The sequence below is a fragment of the Leuciscus leuciscus genome (genome assembly GCF_965113295.1).
Source record: "Leuciscus leuciscus genome assembly, chromosome: 25".
Lineage (NCBI taxonomy): Eukaryota > Metazoa > Chordata > Actinopteri > Cypriniformes > Leuciscidae > Leuciscus > Leuciscus leuciscus.
This window is the reverse complement of record NC_138724.1, coordinates 2,238,458-2,261,596: the sequence shown is the minus strand read 5'-3', so window position 1 is coordinate 2,261,596 and position 23,139 is coordinate 2,238,458. Positions and strand designations below refer to the sequence as shown.

Here is a 23,139-nt window from a genome sequence, read left to right as displayed (position 1 = left end):
TTCTGCTGAACACAAAAGAAGATATTTTGAAAAATGTCGGTAACCAAACAGTTGATGGACCGCATTGACTTCCATAGTATTTTTTTTTTTCCTACTATGGAAGTCATTGGTGTCCATCAACTGTTTGGTTACCGACATTTTTCAAAATATCTTCTTTTGTGTTCAGCAGAAAAAAGAAATTCATACAGGTTTGAAACAACTTGAGGGTGAGTAAATGATGACAGAATTTTCATTTTTGGGTGAACTATCCCTTTAACTAACATTAACGAACAATGAATGAGCAATATATTTGTTAGTATTTATAAATCTTTTTTTAGTTGTTAGTTAAAAAATATAACTATTTAAGCTCTGGTCCATTAATATTAACAAATACTTCTATAAATTTAACAAATGTTATTTGCAAAAGTCCATTTTAAAAAGATTTAAATACGTTTATTTTTATTTTTTAAAGAGATATCTTATGTTCATTTTTTTTTTTACTTTTACAAAGCATTACCCTCCCAGACAACCAATTTATGTGACATAGGTAGATTAGTAGATAGATAGATAGATAGATAGATAGATAGATAGATAGATAGATAGATAGATAGATAGATAGATAGCACATAAAGAATGAAAAGGAAATTATTTAAGATTTCTTTTTGGTTTTAGGAATGTTCTGTCGAATATGTAGACAGCATAAACAAGCGGTTGTGAGAGGAAATCAGACCCGGCCATTTATAGAGTCTCCCTGCCAGTCCTACAGAAAGGACAAACTTGACAACCATATGGCATCTGAGCATCACAGAACAGCCTGTCAGCGCCAGTCAAGTTTGATAGCATGTCATTTTATTTTATTATGATTCGATCAATAATATGTTTGATTCTTTATTACAAATGATGCATGTAATTTCAGGCAACACTGTCCTTGCATCATTTGAGCCCACAGTTGTCCTGGAACATGAAGCTGTGGTGGGGCGTTCAAGTGCTTGTACTGGCTAATAAAGCATGAAATAGCCCACCACACCAACTCTCCAGCCTTGCTGCAACTAGCTAATCTTTTGGGCTGCACCTATTTTGACAAGCTCAGTGTAAGCTTCTTTTGTAAATGTTTACCATATTTCTTATTTGTCTTATGTGTTCCCTATATTGACAAGTAATTGGAAGTTTCTTGCATAAAATTAGTTAAAGAATTCATACTGCATTTACTTGTCAAGCATCTTTTCAATTTTTTAGATTGGCAAAAGCACCAACTATAGATCACATACACTCACCTAAAGGATTATTAGGAACACCTGTTCAATTTCTCATTAATGCAATTATCTAATCAACCAATCACATGGCAGTTGCTTCAATGCATTTAGGGGTGTGGTCCTGGTCAAGACAATCTCCTGGGCCTGTATTCATAAAGATTCTAAGAATCCTCTCAGAAAACTCTTAATTTAGCTTAAAAACTTTTACGTAGGAGTCTTAGCTTAAGAGCAATTCGGGACTGATCTGAGAGCAACTCTGAGTAAGGAAAAGACAAAAACTTTTATCTTAGTGAGGAGGCGGGGTTGACCCCGTTGCTATGTATGACACAATCTTTTGACGACTGTGATTGGTTGGTTGTCCAAGAAGGGGGAAAAAAAGTGATTTTAAGTATAGGGTCTATTCTAAGCCTTCACTTTGAAATTACATGCGTAATTTTTCCTATTTGACCGTTCTCACACACACACACACACACACACACACACACACACACACACACACACACACACACACACACACACACACACACACACACACACACACACACACACACACACACACACACACACACACACACACACACACACACACACTCTCTCACACACACACACACACACACACACACCAGTGATGCGCGGGTCAATGTATAAACAACCCGCACCCGACCGACGTTTTCAACTAACCCGCCCGCAACTCGGACCGCAAAAAAAAAAAGAAGAAAATATTGTACCCGACCCGCTTCCTGACCCGCATTTTTTAAAAGTAGTAAATGCATAGCAAGAAGTACACATGACAAAGCCAGCACTTTGGTCATCATCTTTCATTATTTCGGCAAATGTCTCCCACATTTTGCTCTTTCTGTTTTTTGTATTTGCGGAGCTTCCACTCCCCAGTCTTCACCTTTTCTCTTGCCGCCTCCATCTCTACCTGCAGACTGAGCTCGTGCTTTCGCGCCAGTTATTCAGCCAATAAAGTGTAGGCCTATGTATTTCATAGAAAATTGCATGTGAGCGGAGTGGAGCGGGAGCGAGCGGGCGGATCTTGGACAGAGCGCAGAGCGGCATTTTTAAAAGGATGGAGCGTCGCCCTATTTCCCGCTCCAATTTCGCTCCGCGCACACCACGATTCTGAAGCATGCTCAGCCTGACTCAGTTGATGACTGCAAGATGGATTCTATTTTCAGTCAAAACTCGGCTCAATAATGGAGTTCAAAAAGTAGGCTACTTCAAAAAGGAAAATAAGAAGTCATACAGGTAGGCTACACTATAATATAAAACTAACTATAATGTGGTAGAAGAAAACGAATGTGGAGACATCGTTTCAGTCAGTAAAGATTCATTTTGGAATCTAAAAAGACACATCTCTCGAAAACATGCAGTGTGCTATCTGAACACGCTGGGAAGAAAGCAAAAGGTTAGCAAATTGAATGGCCTACGGTAACTTGTAACAAAGTGTAAATTAAATATAGCGTAATATTCAAACAATTGATACAAGCCCATTTCAATTTTAATCCTGCGCGCTGCGCAAAAGTTCAGTTATAAGAATGTTGGCCTAATAGTTAATTTAGCCAACTTTTAAAACGTTTATGTATATTTTTTTATATTTTTGTTTATTTAAATTTTATTTATATTATTAGGCCCATTTATTCGTTTTATTTTATAGCAGTTTATGTGTACAATGGATATAAGCCCATTTAAATTTTAATCGTGCGCGTTGCGCAAAAGTTAACTTATCAAAATTCTGGCCTAATAGTAAATTTATTTAAAAGAAATGTATGTAGGCTATATTTTTGTTTATATAATTGTTATTTATATTATTAGGCCCATTTATTCGTTAAATTTTACAGGACTTTGTGTAGGCTATATTCCTTATAGCCTAGGCCTAATTTGAAATAAAACATTTCTATTTGAAAAATGTTGTTGTTGCTCATTAGTTCTTTAGGAGGTAAGGCTGTGGTCTAAGCTAACAGTGATATACATGTAGATTTTTTTTCCTTTTTTGGAGCGAGCGGGGGGCGATTTTGGTGGAGCGCGGAGCAAACTGCGTTGAGCGCTGATCGAGCGATAATGAGCGGAGCGGCCTGATGTTTGAGCGGGGGAGCGGAGGGGTGGACAGTTCCGTGAGCGATGAGCGGAGATTCTCACCGCTCCACTCCGCTTATGCTCTCTAGTACTATATAAATTACAAAGGTTTAATTGGCATCTTTATTTCAAACGACCCGACCGACCGCGACCCGAATATCATTAAAAATATTTTTGGATGACTCGTAACCGCGGGTAACCGCGGGTGACCGCAGGCACCCGCTCATTTCGGATCAACCCGCGCATCACTGACACACACACACACACACACACATTATATATGTGTATATAAATCCTTTTTATTTTTATTTACCATGCTGTTAATTTCCTATAAGGTATTTGCTTGGCTTAGAATGATAAAAATTGTTCCACTCTTTCCAGTTACACTGATTGCTGGCATGTCTATTTAAGTGGTGGTTTGAATGTTGGTTTTAATGTATCAAACATGGAATTTTCCCAGCTGCCAAATATCGTAATGTAGTGATTACTTTTATTTCTGGCGCTGTGGCATTTCTGTGCTGTGTCGGAGATGTTAGCGTGTCTCTAATAAGATCAGTCACAAACATGATCCCTGTACGATCTCATCTATAGAGTCTTATTAACTCACTGTTATTCATTGTCTGCAACACATTTCTTCTCCCTCTTCGTCTTTCTGCCATTTTCTCCTCTGCTAAAGAAACTCTTAAGCCTCTTAAAAGTCCTCGTCCGTGCTCCTAACAATTTTGACCTTAAGACCTCTTTTAAGGGTTAAGATGCTTTCTGAATAACTTTTTTCTTTACTAGGATTTTTTCTTTAATTTTAAGAGTAAACGGCCACATTTCTAAGAATTTTCTTAGAATTTTGTCACTAGGAGCTACTCTTTGCATTAAGATTCTTTATGAATACGGGCCCTGAACTCCAAACTGAATGTCAGAATGGGAAAGAAAGGTGATTTAAGCAATTTTGAGCGTGGCATGGTTGTTGGTGCCAGACGGGCCGGTCTGAGTATTTCACAATCTGCTCAGTTACTGGGATTTTCACGCACAACCATTTCTAGGGTTTACAAAGAATGGTGTGAAAAGGGAAAAACATCCAGTATGCGGCAGTCCTGTGGGCGAAAATGCCTTGTTGATGCTTAGGGTTGGTTGGGGTCAACTCTACGCGGACGCAAGCGCTGTGATTGGTCTGCTAGGACCGCTCCCTCGGGTTTCACATGCTCCCTCTGCGCGCCTGAACGCGGACAACGACGCAGAAGTATAAATCAGCCTTAAGGCAGTTCTGAAGGCGAAAGGGGGTCAAACACAGTATTAGTATGGTGTTTCTAATAATCCTTTAGGTGAGTGTAGAATAATTGATGAAATGCTTGAAATTCTGGCAACTGTCATTGAAAAGCCAATATTGAGGGATATTTCTCAGTCACGAGCCATAGGCTTGGAGATTGATGAGACCACAGATGTATCTGTGTGCAGACAGCTAGACATTCAAGTGAGGTAGATCTACTCAAAGTGTAACATTTCATTGACCAATAAAATTTAAATAACAGATCATTGAAAAGTATAAAATGTATCATTTGGACATATTAGATACTTGGACAATGCGGGTAAGGTTTTCTGCCAATTCCTGGATTTGATTTGCCTTACTGACGGGAAAGCAGATTCAATAGTGGCAGCACTGAAAAACATTATTCACACGAAGGGCATACCGACACACCTAATCTTTGGCCTTGGAACCGATGGTGCTGCTGTAATGACAGGTGTCATAACCTTCTTTTTGTAAATAATTAAACTGTTTTCAATATTTTGTTTCTTGTTAAATTAATAAACAAATATATTTAATAAGGAAGACAAAATGGAGTTGCAAAACAGCTATGAGAGGAATGGCCCCGGCTCCTAAGTGTCCACTGTGCTGCACATAGGCTAGCTCTAGCCTGTAAGGATGCGTCTGAAGAGGTGCTTTACATGACTACATTCAGAGACCATTTGGAACAGTTGCACCTGTACTCCAGAAACAATGCAAACCGCTCTGCTTCTCTGAAAGCCGCTGCAGAGGTTCTCGGTGTGTGTGAGCTGAAAGTGAAGGTAAATAAGTTATGCCTAAAAGAAAATGACATATATGAATACTTTACTTGCATTATTCTTTTTTTTTTATCAGTTTTTTTTCTGTCATTGACTAGAAAGTAAAGGACACACGGTGGCTCTCCCAACATGAAGCAGTAAAAAACCTCCTAAGGAACATAACTGCTGTACTGGGTGCCTTGGCAGACGAAGTAGAGACCCGCAAATGTCCTACTGCTAAGGGACTTTATTCATTCCTTGCCACCTATCGCTTCCTTGCCGCCCTTCATCTGCAAGCTGATGTGCTCCCTCACCTGGCACGCCTCTCTAAGCTCTTTCAAAAGGGGGATGTCATGTTCCTGGCAATCAAAGAGCAGGAAACTTATAACTCAGCTCAACTGCTATGTTTTATCTTGTTTATTTATTTTTGTTTAGATAGGGTACCACAATTAATCTTTTCACATGAGTCAATATGCTTATTTTTTCCAGGTACCCGTCACCCTGGCCTTAATAAAGGGCATAAAAGATTCTGGTGGTCATCAACCTGGCTCACACCCGAGTAAGTTGACCCAAAATTTGGAAGACCCTTCAGGACTGGGTGCATTCTGCATCTCTGCTGAACAGGAAAGAGGGAGAAGAGGGGGTAATGCAGGAGACAGAGAGCAGTACTGGCAAAGATTTCAATCACAGGTATGATTATGTGGCTTTTGTCTGACTTTATTGATCTAAATTAAATATAGCTGTTGCACAGTTTTATTTATACTAATAGTTTACTGACAGTTTTCATGTGTTTGATTAGGTGATGGATCCATATTTGGATGGCCTCGTTGCCCATCTCGAGAGACGTTTCTGTGAGGTTGGAGTTGTGGCCAACTCGGTCCACAAGCAGCTACACTCCCTGATGACACTGCACACACAAAACTGAGGATACTGGTAGAGAAGTTTTGTTCCTGTGTCGATTTTGGAACAGTCCTTGAAGAATGGGCTTCTTTCAAGGAGCAAGTGGTCTCAGGTCCACTTAAGGTAACTTACAAATGTGACATTTTTACTTGACATTATCATGAACACTACACTGTGTTACTGATATAATTTTTTACCTTTTCAGAACAAGACACAGCTGGCAATATTGTCTGAACTGTCCTCAAAATATGAGGAGTTTGGTGTCCTGTACCCAACTATGAGCCTGCTGGCTTCTATTGCTCTGACGGTCCCAGTCAGTAGTGTAAACTGTGAAAGGGACTTCTCAACCATGAACAGGGTAATACAAACTTTTCACTAGGGCTGAAACAATTCCTCGAGTTACTCGATTACAAAAATTCCTCGAGGCAAAAACTCTGCCTCGAAGCCTCGTTAAATTCCTATGACGCGCACTATATGCGCGGTGCAGGGATTTGATTGTTTCACACGGACTGTTTATTCACACGGACCTGTTCAGGAAGCACACCATATATTTTGAATTTAGTTGGCACGATGGCGGAGAATAAATCTGTAAATAAATGGCAGAAATTGTCTAAAGTGTGGGGTCATTACACACTTAATAAAGAAGAGAACAAGGTGCAGTGTCTCTACTGCAAAATAGAGCTGGCATACCACAACAGCACATCTTCCATGATTCAGCATCTGAACAGAAGACATCCACTCCATGCTGTTTCACCAAGCATCGCTGAAACAAGGTAACGTAGTCTAAGCCTATTGATGTTCGCTGATTTTAATCCCATACTGTATTTGTAGCGATGTCGTGATGCGGTTTGACTAGATATGATGTTTAGCTTTAATGACGTTTTTAAGTAGTAAACGTAACTATCACGTTCAATTGCAAGAGAGTATAGCCTAAAAAAAGAACCCCTACACACACACACACACACACACACACACACACACACACGCCAGTCAGACCAATTGCAGCAATGCATCACATATGCTTAAACTTTTATGCAGCCACGCAACAATAATTTCAGCATGCATTCACTGTATACACCGGGACGTGATGGAGGAACAAATATTGTATTGTCTTTGCGAGACCTTGTTTGTATGTCACGTCTGCCAAATAGTTACAGACAACAACAAAAAATTTAACTCCCCAGCCTGTTGGTTTTTAATAAAGACTCGGAGTACTCATTTTTCAGTTAAAACGCACGGAACAAAAAGTGCGTCAGCCTTTACTGCGTGTTCAACAACAAGTCACGTTACAGCTCTTCTTCAGCGTTAAACTACCAGAATACACAAATATGCTTAGATGCTTAGAGTGGTTATATTATAACATCTTAAAGGAGAAATTCACATATGAGATAGCTTTATAACTTGCATACTATATAACTTATAGTATATGTATAACTTATAACAGCTTTAACTGAAATAGACACAAGTTTAATATAACTATTCTGTTAAGAGTGTATTTTTCCAACACAGCCTGCTTCTCCAAATCGACTCGTACTTTTGGGGAGGACATTATAATCAGCCTAATGGTAAATGCTGCAGGTGTAGAAATCTACATAAAACAGATATTTACTTTGATGTCAGGACTAGATTACAGCATGAAACCTGTTGTGCATATTAAAGGGTAACTAAACCCCTGGTCAGAGCCTGACTCCACCCACTGGCAATATTTGAAAAATGCTGGAAAAGTAGGCAGAGCCCAGTGGAGAGGGGGCGTGCATCTGTGACATCTCTCTGCATGCAAGGGCGTGGTTAACTGGTACTCTCTGACGTCAGAGGGTACCACAACTTCCAATAGGAAAATTCAACTGCAGTAGCCACTGTTCAACCTGAAGAGGGCAGCACTCAGACGTTTTTACACCATATTTTGTAAAATTAAAACACTTTAAACACAAATGTCAAAAAAAACTACTTGAATCAATGAACAGCACTAATAAAGCCCCATTCTTACAGATCATTAACTAAAAAAAGTTGGTTTAGTTACCCTTTAACCCTCTGAGGTCGAGAAACGCGCCGACGCGTTTTGCTGGATTTTTTTCACATAGCAGCAACATAAACTTAAATTACTCCGTCATTTATGGTTATACAGAAAAAAGAAATATAAAAAAAGAATCTGTGATATTTCTACTTTTGTATGTGTCCACTTACAATCAAATCAAAACATTGTGCTTTTGTAAAATAAAGAAAATAAACAGGGTGTGCGTTCTGCCTCTCCGTCGCGGTGAACTTTTTTTTCTTGAGCACGTCTATAAACTGAAACAAAACTCAGCGAATCCTTCTCACACATTTATGAGCCATACACCTTTATACACATTTAAGTGTGTACTTTTAAATGATCGGATTCAAACTGAAAACAAATATTCTCTGCTTAAGTAATTTGTATAAAACCAACAGGATGTCCAGTATCAAACGCTTGCTAATTACTTTTTAATTCGACACGCCCACTCGCGCAAAAGAGATTCACATGCAAATCTCCACATGGAACGCGAACGCCCTCGTTACCTCAAACACAAAACACCAAAACACTTCACAAGTCTCTGCTTTTCGTCGAGTTTGGAAGACGCGCTGTGAGCTTACATGGATTTACATCAGAAGAAGAAGAACGCGATTTGAAGACAAGAAAGATGTAAGGTAAGAAATTCTTACTTATTAGTTTATGGTATTGTTGCATAAACTTCACATTGCAGTTGAACTGTTGCTAGATATATGGTGAATATTATACTATTTAGACCCGTGTTTACTGTTAAATACTGTTTGTGGATATCTGCTCAAACATAGATATGTATAACCATAATGTTTAATATTTTGCAGCGCGATGGCGTTTGAATGTATCATATTTTGGAGCGCGCTGTGGGTTTGAATGTATCATATTTTGGAGCGCGCTGTGGGTTTGAATGTATCATATTTTGGAGCGCGATTGCTTTTGAAAGGAAAAATGCACCAAACATTAGGCTTTATGTTTTTACTATTATCTCATTTCATATCATCATAACGAATGGAAACATTTGAAGTAACATATGATAATCAATATATTTTTCTCTAGCCTAGTTGTTCTTGAAATCTTTTGGAAGATTTAATTTATTGTTATTATTATTTTATGCAGCACTGCGTAGCCTATGCCTACAAGGCACAACAAACCTGGTGTTCATTATATATTGTTGCAAACGTGTGTGTGTGTGTGTGTGTGTGTATTCTGTGAATTTTAAAAAGAAATTTTAACCAGAAAAATCTAAAATCTATTCCCAAAATCGTGCAGCCCTATAGTTTCTCTTGATATCAGTATGTTCACAGTTTTTTCTTTTTTTTTTTCTTTCAGGGACCAGATGCAACTGAGTCCTGCTGACTTCAACATTCACATGTGTCTCTGTACATGAACATGGTAAAGTGAAAATCAAACACCTTGGAAATGGTATGTACAATGTTTTTAGGAATGGCACAAAGGTCTCTGTCTTTGGATCATTGTTTTCAATGTGCTCTTTTGTCATTTGTATTTTTGGATTATGTTGTGCTGTAAATAAATCCAAACAATCTAAAAGCCATTCTTTTTTAAATCTCCTCATTCTTTGTGCAAGGTTGCTCTGAATGACAGGGCCTGATCGCTCCTAATAGGGCAGTTAGGGGAGTGTCTTTGTCTTTCTCAGGTGTTAAAAGCTTACATATTCATGAGATGATCACGCCTCTTCGCATATGGCTTTGTCACACAAAACACGTCTTAGAAATTTTAAATCAATATATTGTCTTATCTGAATGAGCAGTCAGGGTGATTTTCACATAGTTTTGGAGCAAATATTCTAGGCTATGTCATACAATTTTCAAAAGTCTTGTGAAGAAATAATCAGTATGGGTTTCATGGCCTTATTTCAGTGAGAATTTTTTTTTGTATTTTCACAAACCACGCATAAATGTCATTATCTCAAAACTACAAACTTTTACATACATGCTGCTGATATATTATTGTAGCAGAGTTTGTGCTGAATACAGTGTAATTAGACTTTAGCCATGAAAATGTCACTAGTAACAGAAAAAAACACAAATGTCAGAGCATGTCAGAACACCTCCAGGGCCAGAAAACAGCTCAGACCTCAGAGGGTTAATAAATTAAATTGCTTTTCCTCTTTTTCTCCCTCTCAGCACTTCACAACGGAGTATGGACAGCTTTGTTCGCCCAGCTCAGTCATGCACTGTTCAAGAGGCTGCAATTTTTACAGAGAGTATTTTGAACATACTCGTGACCGATATGAGGCCACTGTCTATGGTGGAGGACAAGGGATTTAGAGACATGATCTCAACTTTCAATCCTAAATACAGCCTGCCATCAAGAACATATTTCACACAACTGATGGAGAAGAAACACAGAGACATTACAGAGAAATTGAAAGCTGTCCTAAAGCAAACAGAGTGTGTTGCCCTGACAACAGACATTTGGACCAGTGTGGCAACAGAGGCCTACCTGGGGGTGACATGCCACTTCTTGGGGGAAGATTGGGAGATGAAGTCCTTCTCCCTAACCACATTGGTGGGCTTCTGTGAGATGTGCAGGGCATACTTTAAATTTAGTTGTGCAGAGCACACTCAAAAACAAAAAACAATTGCTAGTTGTGTGGGTTCTGCTAGGTGCCTAGTGGAACACTTCAAAAAGAGTTAACTGGCCTGCACTAAGCTCAAAGAAAAACAACAGCAGATGGGAAAGCCACCACACATGTTGATACAGGATGTCAGTACCCGGTGGAACAGTACGTATCACATGTAATCAAGACTCCTGGAACAGCGATGGCCTGTGACTGCAGCTCTCTCCGATCCAGCAGTCAATCCAAGAGGTAAACACCACTACCTGGATCTAAAGCCAGAGCAGTGGCACATCAGTGAGGAGTTGACACAGGTCCTTGGGCCATTTGAAGGAGCTACAGAGTTTCTTAGTGGAGAAAAGTGTGTCACCCTCTCTGCCCTTCCACAGCTGATCCAAAACCTTAAAAACATTGCCTCAAAACGTAGGGCAAGCCTAAGTGCTGAGCATGTGGATATGTTGACGTTTCTCCATTGCAACTATAAGCTGTTGTAGAATCAATCTGAAATCTCTCTCTCTCTCTCTCTCTCTCTCTCTCTCTCTCTCTCTCTCTCTCTCTCTCTCTCTCTCTCTCTCTCTCTCTCACTCACTCACTACTCACTCACTCACTCTCTCACACACACACACACACACACACACACACACACACACACACACACACACACACACACACACACACACACACACACACACACACACACACACACACACACACACTCACTCATCTAGGTACATTTTGATGTTTGGTTTGAGATTACAGCTTATTATTTATAATTGTTTTATTTACTTTTTTTTATATATAAATGTTAAACATTGTGTACCTGTTTGGCTTGATATATTTTATATTCATTTTTTGTTCTCAGGTTAACTAAACTAAATTTGCAGAAGGTGCAATCCTTTTTTTGTAGTGTTGTGTATTAAGAAGACAAAAAACTAAGTTTATATTCGTATTAAGTTTGTATTCATATTAGTTTTACAATACATGTTATACATGTAACAGTAAGTTCACTTAACTGTATATTGTTATATAATTGTTGGCAATGCCAACTTGGCACTTAACTTTTGGAGCCAAACTTTTGGACTTGGAAATAAATACCTCTGTTGAGAAATAAAAGCCAAATGCTTGATCATTTTACAGCCACATCATTTTTGTTATGCATTATTTGTTTTGGTTGTTCAAAAACACACAAAAAAATGTATCCGATTACTCGATTAATCGATCGATTAAGTGCTAGATTAATCGATTACAAAAAGAATCGATAGCTGCAGCCCTACTTTTCACAATAGGATTTGCTGCTTTTAGCTATATGTTAAGCTATCACATTTAACAGTTAATGCATTTGCAGGTCAAGACAAACATCCGCAATAGGCTGCAAGGAGACCATCTTGCATGCGGATCTCAATAAATGGGCCAGACGTTTTTGAGCCCAGAAAGATACACTGCAGTGACAAAAGCTGCACACTTTGTGGATAAATAAAAAAATAAAAAAATATTCCAATGTTTAGTTTAATGTACAGTTCAAATAATTGTTCAGTTAATATATTCACTGCTGCCATTAAAAGAAACAAATGAACACCATTTAAGTGTAAACTTAAAAGCCCAAAGGGAAGTAAAAGATCTTAAAAGATCAAATTTACTACGGCTTTTTAGAGCTGCGCCACAGCAGAAATGATTCCATTTGCACCAGTGGCGGCTGCTGGTCTTTCAAACAGGGGAAGCTCATTTTCGGCCTACATCATAAAAATTGTCCATTTATTTATACGTAAATTCTATGTTCCTTTTCAAGAAAATGCTCTGTGACCCTGTCGTACCAACTAGGCGTCTTTTCCAGTGACTTGACCAGTGTCCTCTCAATGGCCAGCAGAGTTAAATATAATTGTATAAATGTAATAATATAATAAAGGTATAAATAATAATATATTAAAGTATAATAATACTACTACTAATATATTTTTTTAATTATTGTAATAATATTTTTTTTAATTATTACTAATAACAATATAAAAGATATAATAAGTAATAATATAATAAAGGTATAAATGTATAATTGTGTGAAATGTATTATGAAAATTAGCTAGCAATTTCGACAAGCAAATTCCAAGAAATATGTTGCAGCAGTTTGTCTTTGGACTACACTTGAGCATGTATCCAATGACCGACTAGTTTCGAAGCACTGAAAAAAACTGTTCAGAGCAGCTCCACTGAAGTCACTGGACGCTGGGCTTCAACAGGGAAATGCACTGTGACGCTACGGGAATGAGAAGGAGATCGAGTCAGCCGACTTTGAGATGAACGTTTTATAACGCATTTTTAGTCAATACAATTTTAACACAATAGATATAGTACATATTTGACCATTAATTTTTTGACATTATAGGGGAAGCCGAGCTTCCCTTGCCGTCTTAAAGAAATCCCCACTGATCTGCACCATGAACGTTATTTCCTTTCTATCACTGGAAGCTGCTTGAATATGTGCCTTATGTGCTATATAAATAAAGGCGACCTGACTCAACCAGAGAAGGTTAAAGGGTTAGTTCACCCAAAAATGAAAATTCTGTCAGTAATTACTCTCCCTCATGTTGTTCCAACCCCGTCAGACTTTCGTTCATCTTCGGAACACAAATGAAGATATTTCTGATTAAATCTGAGAGCTGTCTCACTGCTTCATAGGCTTCTAGGCAATTTCATTCTGCCGGTCCAGAAAAGTTAGTAAAAACATTGTTAAAATAGTCCAAGTGACTACAGTGGCTCAAGTTTATCAAGCGACGAGAATGCAAAAAATAAAATAACTACTTTATTCAACTATTCATTTTCTTCAGTGTGTGCCTCTGACGTGAGTTCATGGGACGCATGCGCGAGAACTGAGAAGAAGACACAGATGAGTCACAATGTAGTGTTTACAATGGTTCTAAAGTTCCTGGATGTCCGAATCATGAGAAACCAACGAGAAAACTTAAAAGTGCCTTACCTATGCCGCAAAATGAATGGCTTACCTTTCACACTTTCCCATCACTTGATCGTGAGCGTCATCTTCTCAGTTCTCGCCAGCTCTCAGATTTCATAAAAAATATCTTAATTTGTGTTCCGAAAATGCAACAAGCAAATTGCCAATGACAACAGATAAGTAACGCACATTGCCAATATGATCGCATAAGCCGAGCCGAAATCAGAAGTATATTATGGCCAGCTGTGACGTGGATGCTTGATCTTCTCTTGATATCCGTGGAGTGCAGATCTCATCTGAACTTGTTCTTGAGTCAGTCACATGAGTATAACTTCAGCGAGTCCATGTCAGTAATGCAGCGATGCGAGAAGCAATGCTAACTCAGTCTCTATCAGGCAGCTTACGATCAATGCGGCGAATTACACAATATGTCAAATTTGAAAAGCTTCGGGAGTCACCTGTACATCAAGGGTAACCTCACAAAAACACACAGCAACCTTAGGCAAACAAGTGTCTTACGACATAAAGCTGTCACCAATTGCATCGCAAAAGACATGGTTCCAGTTCAGGAGGTTGAGAGAGAGAGAGTTTCAAGCATCTTTTGAATACTTTAGACCCAAGAAACACTGAGTGATTTTATGATTCATGTCACCAAACTCTGGCGAATTAACCGTGGAAGGTTTCACATTTTGCCACAAATGATGTATGGTCCAGCAGAACATCTGAGCCATACCTCTCCTTGATAGGTCATTTACTCGACGACACTCGAACACTGCAAGGTCAGTTCGCAAGCATCCCACTATCATGGACAGGACCGACAGCAGGACTACAGATTCACAAGCGGAAGAGGCTTCCGTGTTTTAGACACAGGCTTCATTGGTCAGTAATTGGGCAGCTTCATATGAAATGCAATTTAAGTGAAATATTGTATTTGTTAGTATGTTTAAAAATATAAAAAGTAATAATAATAAGCAAAGCTGTACAGCTTATATGCAATCAACTAAAATATAATAAACATAACAAAATATTTATATAAAGTAATATATTATTCACATTAAATTATTATATAAAAAAACATATCTATAAGATACTATTGCAATGTCATCATGTAAATACCTGCATACTGAAGCTTCCAGAGCATAAACTCATCAGAGTCAACAACAAGACGGCGCATGATAGAGAGATTTATTGAAATTGGAAATGTGAAGTAAAGGTGCTCTATGGTCGAGGGTTCATCACTGGGTTCACCATGGCACTCTTTTCCATTAAAGTGCCTTTGTCTCATGACTACATACAAAAGTTTCAGCACAGGCCTTCCTCAGGAGAGGGTAACACAACAAACTTACCACACGTGGAAATAATGCTTTAAGGCACACGATAAGTTAACAGCTGTCATGTGACTAACATTTCCTATGGTATTAAACATTCACCAGATGTGAATCATACTCAAAAATAAAAACACCTAAAAAAGTCTAAGTTCTCTTTCAATCCTGAATATGTATTAGCCTTAAGTTTATAAATCCAAAAAGTCTCTCTTTGGTTATGTTTTTGTTCTCTTTTTCCTTTCCTAATTGTAATATTTGATTGATATCTTGAAAAATCCTATGGCTAAACATTTTAAATGAATGCATTACAGTAATCCATCTCTCCTTAGATTTCATTAACCCCTCATGGCATATTTGTGTTTAGCCAATTAATCAAGAAATCATCTTTTTTGCTCTACCCATATCAAAAAAAAACTTGCACTTCAATCTATAAAGAACATGGATGGTTTAACAGTTCATAAATCAAATAGATCCTATTTGTTTTTACATCTAGAAAAGTTTTTCCTGTCACAACATTATTACAATGATTACATTGATGACATTTAAAATAACCCGTAGGTTTATCCCATAACCAGTAGCTTTCACTGTGGTAAATAGCAATGTACTAACTTATCAGCTACGGTTGCACTGTTTTTAAAACTTACCATTGGAAAGTTGTTAAGTCTGTCCAATAATAATGGTTAAAGAACTTCAGGTTAATCATTTTCTTTCCTAAAGGGATCATGAACTGCATGTTTTAATTTGATGTTTCCTGAGGTGCACGCTTGTAATGTTAGAGAAGGCCATTTTCTACCATGATTTTATCTCTCTGATTTATGCGCTGATTAAAAGTCTGTGTCTCCTTTAACACTTCAATGCAAACGCCCACTGCTATTGGCTAACATCTGTGCATACAAGGTAAGTAGTACTGTGGAACTCATTTAAAGATTTTTTACTTCATTTAAAATGTTTAACTATTAAAGATGCCGAGATGAACTCAATCTAAAGAGTGTGGATTATAGCATTAGATTATCCCGTTATGCTGTCCCTTCATCCCAAAGTCACATGACTTTTTTGAAGTGCATCGAGGAATTTATTCGGCAAATGTGTTTCCATCGTAAGTTTATGCGATGTAGTAGTTTCTCCAACTCAAACAAGCGGGTGTTTTTTTTATGCACATTTTTATTTATTTATGTGCATCTTGGTGTTTCCATCCAGCAGTTATTTATGCAATATCCCAAAGTGTGCATAAAAATAGGTGGATGGAAACATAGCTAATTTGATAACCAAATGGAGCTCTTTTTAAACATTTCATTGGTTAAATATTTGCAAAACCCACAGACAGAAGTAAAGGGTTAACAATACAAATGATTTAGGGGGAAAAATGACAAAATATGGAAATACAAGGTTTCTGACCAATCTTACTGAGTTTTAGCATTAGACTGAAATAATAATAATAATAATTTATACATATACATACATACATACATACATACATACATATATATATGGGTAGTTGACGTGACGTGGCTTTTTCACCGTCACAGAAGATAAAAAATAATTGATTTCACATTTTCATCATTTAGAATACTATACATGGTTAAACATTTTCTTGTTTAACATGAATTTGTTGTTTAAATACCCGAGTTATTTTTTATTTTTTTACAACTTTGAGCCAAATCTCAAAATCGTCCTATGGTGTGATGGTAGACAACATTATTTCATAAATATTAACTTTTATAAATAAAGAAAATAATGTTTAAACATCTTAATGAACACTCCTGGCATAATTGTGCAAGTGTCTATTTCACTAAGTGGCCATCACTTTTCCTATACATACATTTCTAAAAGTGTAGGAATTTAATAAAGTTTGTCACAGAAAAAAATGTCCTTTGGTGTTATGCAATAACCTGATATTAAGTTGGGCAATATCATGGACAACTAAATTTAGTTGAAAGGCCCCATTCAAGGTCATGTGACTGAAGACCCCTATGAAGCCCATGAGCAGTGCACATGGCAAGTATTTCTCTCAGAATTGTTCAAATATTTAACTATGTTTTCAGACCACTAGGGCTGGGATAAACTATTATTTTTTAAACGATTAATCTAGCGATTATTTTTTCGATGCATCGATTAATCTAACGATTCATTTTTCCAGTCCGATTCGATTTCGATTCGATTCGATTATCGATTATCTCCCCAATCCCCATTAATTGACTAATAGCAATTTATACATATTAATTTACATATCTGAATGAAAAAAACATGAATTCCTTAACATTGCAATATATGTTTATTGCTCTTAAAATTCCAAAATAAAAGACTATACAAGTGCATAGTAATGCATTCTTAGTCAGAGGTAGCATTCAATAAAACCTTAAAGCCTTGAAAACACATAGCTTACTGAAACAAGCTTACTGAACACATAGGGCCTAGCTTACTGAAAAAAAGTTCTTCTTTCAGATGAAAATAACAACAACTTGATGTCTAGCATTCAATAAAAAAAGAATACAGTAACCAATGTAAACTTGGGGGCTTTAAGCTAATACAGAGAGTGCTTTTCCAACAAAAAATAACAAAAAACAGTGGGAGCCAGCAGCCTGTCATGGCGTCCTTCCTGAACCAACAGAATTGAACATTTATGTTGAAAACACATAGTCCTATCTTACTGAAAAAAGTGCATCTTTTAACTCTTCATTCACATAAAAATAACAACAACGTATAGTAATACACTCTGCCACTCACCTTTTTCTTAAAAAATAAAAATAAAATACTAATAAAAAAAAGTACTTAACTAGAATTTAATAAATGGAACATTATTGTAAAGTGTTACCGATTTGTTATACACCGATTCAGACGTCTCGTGAGTTCAGTGTTGGACAGATCAGTTGTTTTAACCATTCATTAAAGTGAATCGGTTCAAATGAGTCATTAGTTCGCGAATCGGACGTGTCATTAGTGGACGTGTAGCCTACGGCAAGCGTTGTGTGATTATCCTGGCAGTTTATTTTTTACCACAATTCACACTCCGCGGTAATTCAGGAGAAAAAAATCTCCGAATGCTCCACGTGAAACTTTGGTCTTCCGCCCTTTTTCTATCGTGTCTAATGATTTTGATTAATATGCACGAGGGAGAGAGAGAGAGAGAGAGAGCAAGACAGCGCTCGTGTTGTTTGAAGACGGTGAGTGCGCGCGCGCGCGGCCGGGGCTCTCTCTCGTACTTATATGTGCCCTGTCAAGCGCAGTCAGTCATTCTATTCTACATCACTCACCGATCAAATAAGGCTTTGGCGGCCGCCCAAAAAAAAATGCAATGCAGGAAAACCCCTGGATTGGTTATACCGTTGGATAGAATGATGGCCATCGCGTATCAGCGCACATAAGGTACACACTGTGAAGTAATTTGCACACGTTTTTTTGAGAAATGAAAACAGGTCGACGAATCGACGCGCATATTTTGCGTCGACGTATTTTTTGCGTCGACGTATTTTTAATAAAAATTTGTATTTTTAACAGCAAGACTATGTAATATTATGCAAATGTATCATGCCAATTGCTAATAACAGTTCAGCTAGTATTAGCATGGTTATTAACTGCCACAAAAGCTCAAATGTCCTTTGGTGTGACAGAAAATGTCATAGGAAATGTCCTTTGGTGTGACGCTTTGGCCTGTCACACCATAGGACACAGATGTCACACCATAGGACAAGACCTCCTTAACAAGCTTTTAAAACGAATATATAAAGTTTCAACAAAAAAAACTATGTCCTCCTTTATTATTGTTACAATAAACACTATATATTCTGACTCTTTTTATGCAATGACTATCTTTTTCCTTTAGTGTGACGTTTTGTCCTATGGTGTGACAAACATAAAACAACAGAAAAATATACTTATTTTAAAATATCTTTTAAAAAAAAGAGTCAAGTTAGGCATTAGGGGAGTTACAATAATATCTCCTCTTAAATGGGTACAATTTCAAACAGTTTTGTAAGGTTGGCGAAAAAGTTTTATTGACATTCGTAGGGAAAAGTTTATCAGGTTCATCTATACATGGTGAAAATGATTCTAATTAGTACTTTCATGTAAAATAAATATCACTTTAAGAAAATAATGTTTTAATAATGTTAACAATTCTGTCTCAAGTATTTTTTAATATAATTTCTTAGTACTTTTTAAATGTCACACCATAGGACACATTTACAGTACTGTTGAGTGAAAACGTGAAAAAAATACGTGAAGTCATTGACAAAATGAGTGACCACTACTATTTTCTGAAACTGCAGTTTTCATACTCCATAAATATATGTATTTTTTCTTAAAAAGTTATGTTTTCCCAAAAAAGTTCTTTTTCTTGGCCATTTGTCAACTACCCATATATATATGAAGAGTTCAGATGCAAAAGCCTCTAAGTGCCATCTGGAATTTTCTTCTAGAATGATCATTTTTATCAAGCTCGTAGATTTAAGTTCAGTAATTTCACTTAAATTACAATTAATAGGTCATTTTCATTGCCATTTAAGTGAAATTACTGAATTTAAATATACAAGCTTGATAAAAATGATCATTCTAGAAGAAAATTTAAGATGGCACTTAGAGGCTTTTGCATCTGAACTCTTCATATATATATATATATATATATATATATATATATATATATATAATCCTCAATGTAATTGTAATGAGCACTCGCCTATGCATAGATATGGCACTGAGTACATGTTTTTTAATGTATTTCTGTAATTTTACTTATTTACTTGTCCAGGGACTGCAGAAGGAAATTAGCAAGTAAATCTGTAGCAAAGCATCTCTTCTCTTGTGAGATAATAGTTTTTTTATGCAGTCCCTGACAAATAAATATGAAATAATAATAATAATTCCTCTTACTTTATTGATTTAAAATCCATTTGGTTCATTTGTGTTGTCTCAGTGGGGGTTAAAAGTTCTGCCACTTCCTGCTAATCGATTAATGAAATGTAACTGGATACTGCATATATCAGACGCATGTAAAATGTGTGTAAGTGTTGTGAACTGAGAAATCATGCATGTAAAAGGTAATGTTAGCATATAAAGAGACTGTCATATGAAAGCAGGAACTACAGAAGCGCAGTGCCAGGAGATCGGGTTGGAAAGCTCATCTCAGAAATCTTTCATGATACGGCTGTCCAACTGAACACACAGCAACTTTGAGAAGAAAAGAGTACGAAGTCGTAACATGCCAAAATATTCAAACTTAAAACTGATGTGGATCTGTCAGACCACTAAACGACTTCCACTCCAATAAAACCATTCTAATGTTGCTTGATAGTTTAGGCACAAAAAGCTGGTGATGTTTGCAACATATTTAACCCTAATGCTGTGTTATCAACTCCTATATCGACTCCTTTTAGTCTATTTAATTAGTCTAAACAGTCAGTAGGTTTGAAAAGGTTATTGTTTATCTGGCCAATGGTGTTCAGGTGACCTTCAGCAGAGACACACACTCCATTATGTGCTCCACACACTAGATCTCATTAGTGCTGTTTTGAACATTATTCCTGAAACGTCATGACCGTGTGATGTTGATGAATACGGCAGGATTGTCACTGAAGAGATTCATAAAGCCTAGCTTCAAACAAATAAACACTAAAACTGTTTTGTTTATAAATGTTTTAACTGCACGAGCTCATTACTCTCCGCTTATCAACTCTTGCGTACACCCAGTAAATCACAAAGTCTCTGGTTCACATAACGAACCGTTTAAAAGGAAAACAAGTCCCCGGGAGCGAGCAGCGCGTGCACATTGATGCCGGCTTCACTAACCCGTTACTTTATGCTTCAAAAGTTACAAGCTGCCACATAAAGTGCGTTTGTAAGAGAATGCAACAGCTGCGATGCCTGAGCACTGCTGAAACACTACAACAACTGCTGTACTAATGGCGCTACAGGAGGACATTCAGAGAAACAATGGATGAAGCCTGGCGTAGCGACTCACCGACTGATCCCGAGCCCGTTCCCGAACCCGAGCCCGAACCGAGCAGAAAGTACCAAACCCACATCGTTCCCCGACGGACCGGCCCGCAGCGGGGCGGCAGCTCGCTGGATCTAACGCGTAAAGCCTTCAGTGTGTACTGTGTGTCCGTGTGTGTGTGCTCGTGTTGTCGGGACAGTCCTGAATCACTGTGGAAGAAGGGAGGAGGAGGAGGAGAAACATGCTGGAGTGGAGCAGCAGAAAGGCGGAGACACGGAGACATGGCCGAGGAGGAGCGGCGGGGTCTCAACAAGGACTAACTCCTTTACATCTACAGACTCGCAAACATCTACAGTATTTTCCTGACCATAAACGAAGTATTAGAGAAAGTCACCCTTTATATTAGGTGCTTTAACTAATATGTACTTAGCCTACATAAACAAATGATTAAGTTAAATGTACTTATTGTGTTGATGTTGTACTATAAACACACTGTTATTGAGGATGATACAGGTAATATTAGCACAGGTTTACTGTATGTGTGGGTTTAAGGGGTTAACCGTGTCATTATAGATATTACAGATATCATTTCATGCAGGTATTTTTAAAATACAAGTACAATACAAAAACATGCATGTGCACAACAAGTGCATTGTAGCAAATTAATAATTTAAATGTAATTACATAGTTAAAGACACTTAATAGGCTATAAAGTGGGGTGGTTATTGTAGATCACCTATTCACATGATAACTGTCTGTATAACATTCTTTCTTGTCTTTTTTATAGCATGAAACTTTTTTCCAGCCACCAGAAAAAAACACCTCTGTATTTAAATAAAGTTATGTCATTTGTTTAATGCAAATATACTGTCGACTACTGTATTTTAACCTAGATATCCGTGTTTCCAACCATGTTCTTGGAAGATTCAAACTCTTTTTAATCGAACACATGACTCAACTCATCGGATCATGAGTAGAGACTCCAAAACATCAAATGTGGGGAGATATTTATGGTGTGCCTCTACGGATAGGGTTAGGAAACACTGTTAATTATCCATAATTATCATATATTGTATTGGGATAACCCAGGGTACAAACCAATAGCATGTCAGTGTGAGTGACAAATAACACAAGTTAAATTAATTTATCAATCTTTCCAGGCTTTTCCAACATACATGACAAAATTATCAAATTTTATTATCAAACACTTGATAGAATATCGAAATCAAGTCTTGTTCGGGAAGCAGACACACTCTGTCAGTTTAAATCTAGATTAAAAGCACATCTATTTAATCTGGCACACACATTACACACTATTATATCAAATCCGTTAAAGGATTGTTAACTCTAACCACATCCGATGTCCTTGTTAAGAGGAGTGGCATCTATGCTAATATTAGTCTGTCTCATTATTATCCCGAGGTTATTAAAAAATGTAAAGTCCACAGTCTTGTAATGCTGCCTGAATCATAATCATAATAGTGTTCATTCGTTGGCCAGAGGAGAACTGATCCGACTGAGTCTGGATTCTCCCAAGGGGTTTTCCTCCATTCTGTCTCCTGGACCTGAGTGAGGTTGTGTTCCTTGTTTAGTTGGGGTTTTAAAGACACTTAATGTACAGTAATGTTATTGATCTGACTGCACTGACATGATCAGGTATTGTCTTCTGTACACAGGGCTGACATGATTGTGAAATCTGGATGACGATTAATTGTCTGTTTTAGGGCTTTGTAATACTTTTTGTGTGCGTTTCATTATAAAAACAAATGTAACAAATTGTTATGATTAACATTTCTAAATTGTCACTTGCACTGTAAGATTCATACAGTTAAAATATTTAAAGGGGGGGGGTATAATGCCCTTTTCACAAGATGTTAAATAAGTCTCTGATGTCCCCAGAGTGTGTGTGTGAAGTTTTAGCTCAAAATACCCCACAGATATTTTAATATAGCATGTTAAAGTTGTCACTTTTTGAGGGTGAGCAAAAACGCACAGTTTTGTGTCTGTTCCTTTAAATGCAAATGAGCTGCTGCTCCCGGCACAGGGGGCGGAGCTTCAACAGCTTGCACTTACACACACATGCACTGAACATTTC

General features: G+C 37.4%; 1 protein-coding gene across 1 annotated transcript in view; it reads right to left on the bottom strand.

Annotated features, from left to right (window-relative positions):
• Positions 1-21,342, bottom strand: part of ldlrad3 (low density lipoprotein receptor class A domain containing 3) — a 42,466-nt gene extending 21,124 nt beyond the window's left edge. The window contains exon 1 of the mRNA XM_082159705.1: positions 21,069-21,342. Coding sequence (XP_082015831.1) covers positions 21,069-21,327 — 259 coding nt within the window. The 5' untranslated portion in view covers positions 21,328-21,342. The remainder of the gene's footprint in view (positions 1-21,068) is intronic.
• Positions 21,343-23,139: the final 1,797 nt, after the last annotated feature.